Source organism: Monomorium pharaonis, chromosome 5 (assembly GCF_013373865.1).
Source record: "Monomorium pharaonis isolate MP-MQ-018 chromosome 5, ASM1337386v2, whole genome shotgun sequence".
NCBI lineage: Eukaryota > Metazoa > Arthropoda > Insecta > Hymenoptera > Formicidae > Monomorium > Monomorium pharaonis.
This window is the reverse complement of record NC_050471.1, coordinates 9,214,744-9,228,071: the sequence shown is the minus strand read 5'-3', so window position 1 is coordinate 9,228,071 and position 13,328 is coordinate 9,214,744. Positions and strand designations below refer to the sequence as shown.

At 32.0% G+C, this 13,328-nt stretch overlaps 2 protein-coding genes across 3 annotated transcripts; one reads left to right on the top strand and one right to left on the bottom strand.

Annotated features, from left to right (window-relative positions):
- Nucleotides 1–558: 558 nt before the first annotated feature.
- Nucleotides 559–4,670, bottom strand: LOC105838708 (protein FAM76A). Of its 2 annotated transcripts, none has more exons than XM_012684452.3 (7): nt 4,243–4,670; nt 3,015–3,079; nt 2,707–2,920; nt 1,969–2,105; nt 1,559–1,802; nt 1,242–1,479; nt 559–1,103 (listed from the first exon to the last, which is right to left on the bottom strand). In XM_012684452.3, the coding sequence occupies exons 1-6, from the start codon at nt 4,336–4,338 to the stop codon at nt 1,246–1,248; spliced, it is 990 nt and encodes a 329-aa protein (XP_012539906.1). In that variant the 5' UTR covers nt 4,339–4,670; the 3' UTR covers nt 559–1,103; nt 1,242–1,245. The 2 variants fall into 2 exon arrangements, with proteins under 2 accessions (XP_012539906.1, XP_012539907.1); XM_012684453.1 differs by having other exon boundaries at nt 559–969; nt 4,243–4,338.
- A 1,031-nt stretch (nt 4,671–5,701) lies between these two features.
- Nucleotides 5,702–10,269, top strand: LOC105838709 (stromal membrane-associated protein 1). Its single transcript, XM_012684454.3, has 8 exons — nt 5,702–6,034; nt 6,588–6,721; nt 7,147–7,314; nt 7,491–7,692; nt 7,923–8,183; nt 8,529–8,794; nt 8,883–9,026; nt 9,217–10,269. Exons 1-8 carry the CDS (start codon nt 5,917–5,919, stop codon nt 9,331–9,333), a joined length of 1,410 nt encoding a protein of 469 aa, XP_012539908.1. The 5' UTR covers nt 5,702–5,916; the 3' UTR covers nt 9,334–10,269.
- The last annotated feature ends 3,059 nt before the right edge of the window (nt 10,270–13,328 follow it).

Here is a 13,328-nt window from a genome sequence, read left to right as displayed (position 1 = left end):
TTTATATGCACATATCACTACCATCCCTACATATATCGTAATCCGATATCACTTCTCATATCTTTGATGCTTGAACGTGACAAAAGTCACGTTTAATTTTCCAGAAAAATAAAATTGAGGAGGAAACCAAGTTTTTTCCATTTTTTTTCCATTTTCCTCCCAAAAAATCCATTGTGATAAGGAAGTATTAATGTGTGTTCTTAATTTTTCAGAAAAATAAAATTAAGAAACATGACATCCAGTTTTTTTTTTAATTAGAAAAATAAAACTATAATTATTAATAAATTACTCACGTATTAGAACTTTTAAATGTGAAAAAAACTTTTAAACCATTAATGTAGAAAACAATAAATGTGATATTATAATTAGTAAAAGAAAAAAAGGAAGAGGAAAGAAGAAAAACTCTGAAAAAACTTGGTTTTTTCCAAAATTTCCAAAAAATTTTTTACATTAAGAGCACTACTAATCACATTCGATAGTAATCATCCGAGAGGGGAGAAGAATAATGAACGATGTGGGCATGGACGTGAACTGGATATATGTGGAGCCATAGGACAATTAATTTTTCAGCTTTTATTGTAAATTGATCTACAAGTCATATGTTTCATCATCTTACATCATCATTATCATAAATAATAAAATGCTACGCTGCCACATTATTTCCATGTGTATTGTACAATCAATCCAAGTCTGTCTCGAAATCTCCATAATGATTTCGCAACAACTTTGTGACATGAAAGAAGATTTAATTTGTCATTTGTATTTAACTAACCAAAGTCGCTAACCAAAGTCGAACAAGTTGAATAAAAATAAAAGGGGTTCTGGCATTCGCCAAAAAATAAAAAGGGGAAAAAACTATTTTTAGACCCATAATCATATATAAATTGTCATTTGCATTATCGATCTCCCCTAAATGGAGATACGAGTATGACCTTTCTTCGGTGCGTGTTGAGAGAGTAATATACATTCCTATAGTAAATAGAAAAATAATACAATTTCGCCTTGTTAATGGAAACAATTAACTATATAATGTATTATCATCACATGATTTATATTTATATCGAGTACGCGATTTGAGTATGTTGTCACAGCTAACCAATTTTCTGGAAACAATACGAAAAATGGAACTTATTTGCAAACTGCATCAAGTGACACAGTTTCATGTCACTGTCGTGATTTCGTTCAATACATTGTTTCACTATCAGATACGAAAATCCTAAAGACGATAATGAAAATCTTACCTTATCAAAGTACAGGACTGTCTGTTCCACTTCCGCTGTTGGTCCCAGCCTCTGTCTTGGTAGCAGCCACCCTATCGGCTCGTTTGGACGATTTTGATAGTGTCGCTACTTCCTTCAACAAACTAGATATCTTCTGCTGCATGGAGGAGATTTTTGTCTCGTACTCTTTCTCTGACGCTTTCATCTTATTACGCAGTTCCGTTTCGGATGTGAAGTTTTTCGCCTTCAGTTCAGTAATCTGTAATTTAAAAAAATGCCAGGATTAGGCATTGCCTATTTTATTGTTTCTAGAAAATTTCCGGAAAATTATCACTCACTTGTCTATCTTTTGCTAATAACTGATTCTCTTTTATGTTAATTTGTTTCTGAAGATTCGCTATCGTTTCTTTAAGCTGTGTGACTGCTACCACGTGATCCGAGCTATTAGGATCGTGAGGATCGTGCACGCCGGCCATTCGTGCCGCTTTCATGGGAGTGGGACCGTTCGTGTCTCCACCTTCAGATTGTGGCGGCAGCTTTGTCACATCCACTCTGTGAGGTCTTTTATTGTGGCCCTTCAGTCTACAGCAAAATGAGACATATAATTGAGCAATTCATCGAAACAATTTAAAATGGGCGTTCAACGACATCTCTCATGAAACGTGTTTCGAAAAATTGTGATATACACAACTTATTAAAGCTACCAAATACAGAGTTACCTTATAATAATACATATTTGGATAATTACTTTTGTTCTTTGTGCTTCGCGGCCCGCTGTTGCGCCATTTTCATATGCGCTCGTCTCTCTGCGTCTGATTGCTTTGTCTTTGCCAACGCTCGTTTATATGACAGTGTACACAGCCAACATAATAACTTGCCATCTACCTAAAAACCAAAACATCACCGTAACCGATTAAGTAACATTGTGATAGAGTAAATTCATTACCATGTACCAACAAGAGAGAGAGAGAGAGAGGTCTTAGCTGTAGAAATTACACTTGATGCTTATTCGCTCTCTAAAAAAGAAAAGAAGTCGTGACAGAAAGTCAAATGTATTCAGAAAATATAAGTATTGTAGCGAAATAGCATATACAGCTACTCTCAATTAATCAAAGTAATGAAAAGAATCATAAAATGTTATACTAAGAAACTTGTACATATAAATATCACTAAAAATAAATTTATCTCATACATAATTTCTTCGTGAAAAAATATATAATTATTTAAAAAATACTTGAGACATTAAATTCTAAAGATCAATAACATAACCACAGTAATTTATAGTAATGTGTATGCAAAATTTAGAAAATGTAAGTAAAAAATTCATACATATTCTTGAAGAGACAGGAATGAGTTGTATGCCACCTTACATTTAAAAAAAACATTAAAAGAAACCTTTCGGTATCAAATCTTGTTTTTATATTGCACAGCTAGAGATCGTCTCCTTCAAATATTGAGTACTATAAGCATACTTCCTCTGTATTACCTTCTTATCCTCGTCCTGTCTATCAAAGGCACACTTCTGCTTGCACTGCTCGCACGTGACCGGAGGTCCATAGCGTTTCTCCGAATTTGTACACCGCTGGCATTTGCTGCCGATAAATGCAGCAATGGTATTGCAGTACTCGCAAGCTGATGGCTTTCCATAGGACTTTACATTTTGCTCACACTTTTTACATATGGTGCTTGTGTTACCCTTCCTATAAAAACAATTTCAATAATAGAAATTTTATCTGTTCCATTTTACAGAGAATTGTATAAGAACAGAAATGATTTGTTTGTTTTCACACTTACATGGTTTGCTGGAATTCTGATCTGCAGTATGTACATTTTACTACGGGAAAAGCTCCTCTGCATTCCTGTGTAAACAATAAATTTTCTTAGATATTACTAAGTACAATATTTTGCTAATTTATCCAATATTTACTCAATTTCTTATATTCTCCTAACACAATCTTTTGTATTTTTTATGATTTGCTGTTATGCATTTACAATGCTTTTACTAAAGATATATTCTGACAAAGTAATCTTAACAGTAATCTACAAATAAATTATTTTAATATTCTACATTTTTGATCAAATTTTTTAGTTTAAAAAATATTCTTTCTCAATAATCACACTTTATGCAACAAAAAACTTAAATCATTTGAAACGCAAAGAATGCAGTCTACTATCAGAATTGCACTTAAAATTTTCTTAATTATATATACAATGTATTTAAGATAAGATAAGGTAACGTTTAAAGTATAAATGGATATACAAAGTTTTATTTTGTAAATCAATTTTCTTCTTAGTATTGCGACTACTGAAATAATAAATTATATTCTTATATACAAGGTTTTTTCATTAAAACTATATTTTTCAAATGGGTTACATAGGAATATATTATCAAATGTTTATATTTCAATTTTTCATCTTTTCTAATAATCTTTGCACCTGTTATATTTATTTCCCATTTTATATAGATATTTATTATAATACTTTTACATATGAAATTTTTAACCAGTAATCTTGATAATAATCAATAAAAAACATGAATATCCTAAGAAATATTTTGGACCATAGGTCTTGAATTCTTAGGAAGAATTATTCCAATTTATGAGTAAACTTATTTATCTAGTAAACATCTAACTTTATCTTCCTTTCTAAATAAATTTACAAATAAGCTTCCCAATAAAATAGAGCAATAGGTCCTAAGAGAATTCAAGGCACATGGCTGAAAAATATTTCTTAACTAAACAACACTTTCTCGCGAGTAATCACGTTTTGATATTAGCACATGATACAGCAACAAAGAACTACAATCGTCCGACGAATGCAGTCCGTTGTATTGTTTAAAGTTTCCTCAGGTACACATGTAACACATTTACACAAAAAAGTCACGTTTTTTCAAAATAAACGCGTCACGGAAAATTTTACCGAGGGGAAACGACTCTTCCGAAAATTATACTCTCGTCGCGCGGTTCCACGGAGAACAAGGAATCCGCGTGACGCCCGCGCAAGGAAACGGACGGGTGCGTACCTTGCACAATTGCTGGCCGGGTGAGAGGTCCTCGAAGGGATGCCTGGAGAAGCACTGGGAGCACGCGAAGAGTGCCTGCACATTATTTGCGCTCATCTTCGCGACGGCTTCCCCGCGATCGGCGGATCGCGGCTGGATACGCTCACCGGACAACGAGACAACGGGAAGAGGCGGCAGCCGCGCGGTATCAGACAAGGAGACGCGAAGATCGAAGGAAGAAGGAAGAGCAGCGAGAACGTAACGACGCGCGGCACCCACGCCGTGGAATGAGAAGAGACGCGTGTAAACGTAAAAATCAACGACACCGACGCAACAGCACGATTATCCCGACTGTGCCCGACTCCCGATCATCACTCCGCCGGAACCGGTTGTTGACTTTCACGTAGCCATCTGTGACCGCTGCGACGGAGCAACATGGTCGTCCGGAGGCGCCACCGCCGCGCGCGCGCACTTTCAAATTGGTGAGTGTGTCGACGACGACGAGGATGGACGTTTCCTAAACTAGCGAATGATACAGAACGACTCGTGCTTTTCTTTTAGCTGCAATCAGCTGCAATTAAAATTGTTTTCGGCTTCAATTGCGTTCTATGTCCATTTCTACCAATAAAGATTAATTTTAATTTATTAATTTTTAAAACTTTAAAAAGAAAAAGATAAAAAGAAATGTCAAAATTAACATTATTCAAAATCAAATCAAAATCAAAGTTAATTTACATTGATAAAAATGGGTATTGGCCGCTTTTTGCTTTGAATGCAGAAAATGCAAATGTAACGCGACTTTGAAAAGTAAATTTAAGATATCGTATCTTTCGCATAATACATATATTTTTCAAAATAAAATAAAACTTTTAAATTTTGCTAGGAAAATAATGCTCATAATATTCTTTTTTAATATTAATAATTAAATAATTAAAAATTAAATTAAAGGTAGTCTAAGAAATGTCTTCGAAATTAACATAACCAATAATATATATGTGTAGAAATAGATAAGCCCCTCTTAAATTTCTTTAATTTATTTGAGTAATTGTTTACTTGATTATTTCCTCTTCGAATCTTTTTTACTTTTATCCAGAAAATATACTCGTTTTATTTTACAAAAGATGCCACTTATTTTTAAGTAAACGCAGAAATATATACGCGAAAAGTACTGAAAACAGCTACAAATATATTACATATATGATTGTTCAACTTTCTTAAAACACGAAATAGACCACGGTACGATCTTCACGCCTATATTCGTCAACTTAATTATTATCGGTAGTGAAAATTATTCGAATTTATTTTCCTGGATTGTGACTCACCTATAAAGAAAGAGAGATAAGGAGAATTTGATAGAGACCATAATTTTAAAACGAGTCTCGTCTTCGCGAACGCTCAAATCTTAAACAATTGATTCCCGGTCGGTAAATCCCGAGTCGTTCTCCGCTGGATAACGACGCGAAGTTTACCTACCCGGCCGTCGATGGTCCTTCGCGACACTGGCAGCACGACACTGTCAGTGCCATCGGGGCGAATGGAATTTCTTCCGTGGTGCGAAACCCGTTACGTGATACCGTCGCGCCGCGCTCTTGTCCAGCGTTATCGCTGGGAGGCGACACCGGGGTGTCGCAGTCGCCGTCGCGCGTGGTCCCTGATCCTACTGATCCTTTCGCGAGGACGCTGCCAGACGCGAGAATGACGTCCCGCCATGAGAAGGAGCGTGCCAAGCAGATCCAGGAGAAATGTCAGAATCTGCTGACGCAGATGCTCCGCGACGAGGACAACAAGTACTGCGTCGACTGCGACGCGAAAGGTTTGTTCTCGGCGACATGGATTCGCCTTCCTTCCCTTTGGAGAAGCAGCCGTCGTTCTTGATGCGAGCGTCTACGGAGCATCGTGCTGCCGTCCGGACGCTCGTTCCCGCGGGGTCTACTCGTCGATATCGATCACGACCTGTGCGACGCGTCCGTACTCTATATAACGCGACCAGACGTTATGGATTTTTAATTTCCATTTGACATATCTGTCAGCACGACATATCACTCGCTGATATCAAGGTCCTCCCAAATTTTACATTAATCTCGGATATATTGTTTTAAAAGTTACGTTCCTTTGTGCGCCTCTCTTTCTTCCCCTTCCGTAGGATCGGTGGAAAAAAAACGCGTACGTTTTTACACGATTCGATATGCCATTAAATTTTGGGAATTTATAATTACAATTAATAGTCATGGATATTAGATATTGATTGATTGCCAGTTTTTTTATTGACAGTTGTTTGTCGTTACACTTACATTGAGTCTCCAAGCGAGATATGCAAGAGATAACAGAGTTATTTACGATATCGTCGATGAATTTGCATTTTGCAGGACCAAGATGGGCCAGCTGGAACTTGGGAATTTTCTTGTGTATTCGGTGTGCTGGTATTCACAGAAACCTTGGAGTACACATAAGCAAAGTCAAATCTGTTAATTTAGACACATGGACACCCGAACAAGTAGTGGTGTGTAACAGACATACAATTCATTTTAATAATGGAAAATTTTATTTATTATTTATTAAATATACTTATTTCGAAAAATATGTAGAAATATAAATTTTTAAACTCTTCATATATATTATAAAATAAATTAGTCTATTATAAACAATATATATATATAAATAATCTTTAATGTTTTTTTTCTATAGAAAAATTTTCATTTTTGTATTTATAGTATTTTTTATCTTATATTTTCTGTAATCTTATATTTTCTTTGTATTTTAAACTCTTAAATGCAAATTTCATAAAAAATAAAAGAAATATTTTATATTTTAAAATTAATGTTTTTTACACTTTTTATTTGTTGTGTAATTCTTTGTAGTTAATACAATGTTTTAAATATTAAAAATCTGATTGTATAATGAATACAATGTGTTTCTAATTTTTAGAGTTTACAACAAATGGGCAATTCTCGAGCCCGAGCAGTCTACGAAGCTAATCTTCCAGACAGCTTTCGAAGACCTCAAACAGATTGTAGCCTGGAAAGTTTTATTCGTGCAAAATATGAACATAAAAAGTATATAGCTAGAGAATGGGTGCCGCCTCCTTTACCAAAAGTATGGTTATGTTCTATTTTAATATTGTCTTTTAACATATGTATAATGTTACATAGAAAAATTTATAAATTGCTAAATAAGTGAGAATTGATTTTGTTTTATTAAATATAGAAATTTTACACACACATATGCATAAGGTTATATTCTTTGCTTTAACTGATAAATAATTTTCATAGGTAAATTGGGACAAAGAACTTGATGAAGAAGCGGAAAGACAGCGCAGACGAAAAAAGGAGAATTCAGAAACTGCAACCACTGTACTCCCACCTGTAAAAAAACCAGAAGTAGTGCCTCAATTGCCAAAACCTCGCAGTTCTGTCAGTCCTAAACTGGGCAGAACAAAAGAAAATTCTGCAATCCACGATCTCTTAGGTCTTGGTACGTTTCTTATCTTATATATGTAGAAGATATTCTAAAATTCGAACATATGTAATGCAACTTTTTGTGTCAAAAGAAATAACTTTTTTCCTTTGACAAAAGTGTAATTGTGCCACAGAAAAAAGTTGCTTCTTATATGGAATATTACATTGTGTATTACATGTGTGTGATTTCTGACTCTTGGTATAATTATCGGAATATAAATTTCTTCACACCGTTATCATTGACAGATGCACCAACAACTAACCAAACAAATGTAAATGGTTCTGGGGATGATGTATTTTCTTCCTTCTTGTCTGCACCACCTGCTTTGGTAGCTTCAACTGGAAATGACAGTTCCAATGGAAGCACTACTGCAAGTAAAAGCGAAGAGGAAAATTTCTTTAACCAACCGACCCCGCTACCTCAGGAAAAAAGCAAGATGACGAAAGACAGTATTTTAGCATTATATGGTACTCCGAGTCATCAACCAGCAATTTATGGTGTCTCAGGTAATGTATAAGGCAAAAATGGTATTATTTATGTGAAGATTATATAAAACGTTCCACGTTTTCCATAAGAATTATGTTCTATAAACAGAAATAAGAGAAAAAAAGTATTGTCTTAAAGTGTTTTATTAAAAAGTTATAGTAAATATATGAAATGTATAAGAAACAATTTCACTTAAGTTTGCCCTTTTAAAGTGCTTTATACAAGTTTGACTATTGTAATATTATAATATTATGTAGTATTAATCAATTACCTAATATGTATATGTAATATTAATAAATTGTCTAAAAATTAGTATATCATAACAGAAATTTTATTATATGTTTTTAATATGTTATATATTTTAGGAGGAGTATATCCTCAACACTCCATACCATATAAACAGCAAATGCCTAATGTGGGTGCATTTGGACAACAAAACTCTTTGACTCAACTCGGTCAACTTCCCACACAATTACCGGTTACAAATCAGATACCTGTAAATCAAAATCAAATTATAGCAAATCCTAATTCGATAGGTGCTGTACCAGCCAATTCTTTGGGCTTACACATAGGACAAGTGAATCAATTAAATGGTGTACCTAATGCTGCTATCACAGTACCACCTCAAATGGTACATATTTCTTGCATGATATTGCTAAATATATTGATAATTCTCGCAGGTTCTTTTTATGCTTCAAGTTTTTTCTCTGATTTTACAGATGATGCAGTTAGGACAAAATAATATTGCTAGTAACAATGGATGGAGTGGAATGCTAACACAGAATATTCAACCAGCTCCTGGCAGTAATCCCTTCTTTAATTTAACAGCACAACAGCAACAAACTACTGCATTTGCCGCTCAGGTATATAATTTTCTACAGTGTTTCATATAATTTATATAACTTCTACAAGACATGGATATAAATGTACAATTTTTTTTCAAAACAATACTTCTATTTGTAACTAAATTTAATTTAATTTTTTTTCCAACATAATACTTCTATTTGCAACCAATATAATTTTATTTTTATAATATAATTTATTACGTTTTAGTTGCCACAACAAATGTCGCAGATGTCTCTGGGTGATATGAATTTTGTCGCTACAACAGGCAAGCCCGCCCCTGCCGCACTACCCGGGCAGACCCTTTCCACCAATTTGTGGCAGTAAAATTATCATGGATATTGTTAGCCTGTTGATTATCTCATTCAGTGTTGTATACTAATGTCGACAGTTTATTATCCAATGTAATGATTTCATGTCCGTCGATTGGACATTGCTTTGGAAAGTAATAGAACTGATGATAGAGACAAAAATGAAAAAACCAACTATTCGAATGTTGTCTCAACACATAATTCGTCAATGTTTATAGTGCTTCAATAGATACATATTTTTATTTGAAAGCCATTACTAAGTTTCAATATTATTATTGGAAAACAAAAGAAAATTGGAATAAAAATAAGACGAGTCTTTGACTGAGAATATAAGTAGTTATTTGTGTAACATTAATAGGCGATTTTTGGCGATCGTTTCATACATGTACCAAACTGTACCAGAACCAATAAGATAAAAGTTTACTTATATCTCATTGGTTTTGGTACAGTTTGGTACGCTTTGATACATGTACAAACGATCGCCAAAAATCGCCTAATATGTACCTCATGGTACAAATTATGTTGCTACAATAAAAGTTTTTTTTGTAATTGCGATTAAATTATATGCCAGGGTCCATTTTCAACATAATAGGGTATTTATTCGAATCAGTAAAAACCGTGTAATTTTTATTAGTTCAAATTTTGTTATTATACTATATGTTTATGAGTTTATTTGTGAAATAAAAATACGATTGGCATAAAGTATTGAACAGCATTGAAAATTTAATTCAGTGATACTATATCCAGATTTCAAATGCTGATTCGAATAAAGATACATATGCATTATGTACAAGTTCTATTAGAGACATAAAAAGACTTGCATCTTCAATTTATTTTTAAGATATTATATATTCGACACGTGCAATATGTGTCTACATTTATTCTGTATTGGTAAATGCGAGATATAACGCATTTGAATAAGATATAGAATATATTACTGTTGTGACAATGATTTAAGTTGTTTGGCAATTCATTTATTATGAGTATTATGTACGAATTATATGAGAAAAATCCATAAGTCATACATTGGTGCTATAAATTCCGAAGCATTTTAATTGGATATTTTAGTTAAATTTTAGTTAAGTAAAACTGAATAAAAAGTAATGATTTTTTTTTAGAAAATTTTGGAAAGATTCTTTGCGATTACAAGTAAAGAGATATATGTATGTATATATATATATATATATATATATATATATAATTTATTGCGTAAATTATTAATTATGCTTGTCTGTGTACTCAATGAAATGTATTGTAAACAACAGTTTTTATTATTACATTGTTCATATACGAAGATAAATTTAGTACGTGGGAGGCACTACTATACTTAGATGTGTAATCACAACTTGTCTTTCAAAGTACCGATAATGATGCAGACTGTATAAACGTTACGCATGTTTTCTCATTTACAGGTTTTATTTATATAAAATTACAGTTAATTAATAAATTCAGGAATTCGCGAAATAAATCTTATTTTTCACGATTTTAAGTTACTTTTAATAACATAATTACTAACACGTAAAAGCCCAATCTAATTTCTAGGGAACCTGTAATCGAGAAAAAAAGCGCGGCACGATAAACACTGTATATGGATATAGCGAGACACAGTATTTTTGACAAGTATTGGCGTTAATATGAACCGATAAGTCACTTTAAGTGATTCCTGATAATCAATGATGAAAGCTATACCGAGAGGGACTTAAGGAAGCTCATCTTAATAATTGTTGCCTACAGTATCGAGCTGTTATTTATATGAATTATTATTATAAGTATAATTATATGAAATAGTGTACTTGTGTCAAAATATAATGACATTTTATTGTAATTTGATTATTGTATTATTCTTTACTTGCGAAACTGTTGAGCAAGATGAATAAAACTTTTGCGAGATAATAAACTCATTTAAGAAAAAATGTTAAATCCGACAATAAGTTAATGGTGCATATCTATCTCAATAATTCTAAATTTTTTAACGTTTAAGACTCATACTAACCCAATTTATTACGATAATGTAAAATATTAAATTTAAGACATTCAAATAATAAGTATATGTTCAAAATAGTAGATAAACTTTCTGTGAATGTATTCTGTTTATCATACACAAAATAGATCATTTCAAAATATTATTTAAAAAATGTAAAATCAGATACATGTGATGTTTGAAATATGTATAAATGTATAGAAATACATATTTCTCTGCAGTTTCAAAATTGTTGGACGGTCCTAATGAGAAACAAAAGTAAAAGTGAACAGAAGAATAGCGTGTATTCTATGACATTTAACTGTAAATACGATAAAATGTAGTAAATATATGAAAAATGAAACATTAGTTTTATCGAGCAGTTAATTCCATTTAGCGGTTTGATGGTTTTGCTTTTATCGAAGAGTCAATGCTCTATCAACTGTATCAAATTTTTGAAAATTTTAAGATATTAATTCCATAAAAATTTGACAAATATGACAAATAGATTTCAAAATATATTGATAATAATCTAATAGTTTTTATCTATATCTCACTATAATGATACAAAAATTCAACAAATTTTTTTATTTAAAAAAATTAAAAATCGCAAATAAATTATTACAATTTACTTTAAAAATTTTTGTTTTCTCTTCTTATACAATAATCATATAATAGCCAGGGGATGAAGTAGGTTAATATTTATTTTTAAATGAAGTTAAAGTTAAAATTAATTTAATTATGTTAAAAGTCACATGAAAAAAGACTAACTTTTTAGTTAAAAGTTATACTAAGATTAAATTAAGTTAAATTAAAATTAATGTTGAAAAGCATTATTTATATTGAATTGGAATGTTGTAATTTTTTAAAAATTAGATTGCTCTCTAAATAACAAAACAATTACAAAATTATGTCAAATAAATTTAATCCTTTTTTGCAAATAAAGTTTATTATAAATTAATTTTATATAATAAATACTGTTATTTATAGGAAATTGTATATTATTTTATTTTTTATTTAGAAAACTTCAGGAAATGGAATACCTGGTTTTGTTAACCCAATTGTCCAAAGCCATTTCCACTCTAAACAAACAGTGTCCACAATCAGTTACTGCGAGTGTGTGTGTGTGTATCCATTGGCTATCTTAACTAAAACATTAAAGTTTAATAAATTAGACTGCTTAACAATGTGTTACTTTTGCCTCCACAAAACCGTCATATTCATAAAATTATTGCATCTTTAGAAATGTACATTAGAAGTAAACAAATTACCTATTTTCAGATAAAAATTCTCAAATTCAATCTCATAATATATTTATGTGATCAAAAATGTTATTCATTTAAGCGCTTTTATTATAAAAATATCTTTTTTTTACGGTTTGTAATCGTAATTTGACGATTATAATCTTATTCCTCAATCTATTCCGAACCCGGGAACACCGCATTTATTTGTACGTATAAGCTACATAACTTGTATTTTGAAGCAAATACTTTTATGAACAATCTTTAAAAAATTTTTTGCATTTTTGGTCTTTATCTAATCGTCCCTGGGTTCATTTGTGTACGTACTTTAAAAGTGTAAAAGGATAATCTATAAATTCAATTCGAAATTAAATGATTAAACGGAATGTCGGTAAAACACACGGCTTTAGCATTCTCTTAAATAGAGTTTCTATAAGGAGAGTTGTGCCAATGTAACGGAAGTCGCCATTTTCCGTTTTATGGCATGTAAAGGCGGCAAATTTCAAGTCTTATTTCCAGTCTTATTTCAAGTCTTATTTCATTTTCTATCCATATTTTTCGACGTTCTAAAACTTGTGGAAACATACGCATCATTGCACCTTTTTTTGATGTATTACTGGATCTACAATAGATGTAGTAAGCCTTATGTCACAAGAAACTGACCAATTATAATTGAATGTGAGAAGAATAAACAAATATAATTGGTTAATTCCTTATAGCTTAAGGGTTATTACTACACCTAGGCCGGAATTCATAGTCGAATCTTATTCAAGTTCCAGGTTAAGCACGATCTTGAGACGTCAATGCTGT

Coding starts and splice junctions, on each gene's coding strand:
- LOC105838709 (XM_012684454.3), top strand. CDS start 5,917: ATGACGTCCCGCCATGAGAAGGAGCGTGCCAAGCAGATCCAGGAGAAA. Junction 7,315..7,490: donor TGCCGCCTCCTTTACCAAAA/GTATGGTTATGT, acceptor TAATTTTCATAG/GTAAATTGGGACAAAGAACT. Junction 8,184..8,528: donor AGCAATTTATGGTGTCTCAG/GTAATGTATAAG, acceptor TATATATTTTAG/GAGGAGTATATCCTCAACAC.
- LOC105838708 (XM_012684452.3), bottom strand. CDS start 4,338: ATGAGCGCAAATAATGTGCAGGCACTCTTCGCGTGCTCCCAGTGCTTC. Junction 2,921..3,014: donor TCAGAATTCCAGCAAACCAT/GTAAGTGTGAAA, acceptor TTGTTTTTATAG/GAAGGGTAACACAAGCACCA. Junction 1,803..1,968: donor GCGAAGCACAAAGAACAAAA/GTAATTATCCAA, acceptor ATTTTGCTGTAG/ACTGAAGGGCCACAATAAAA.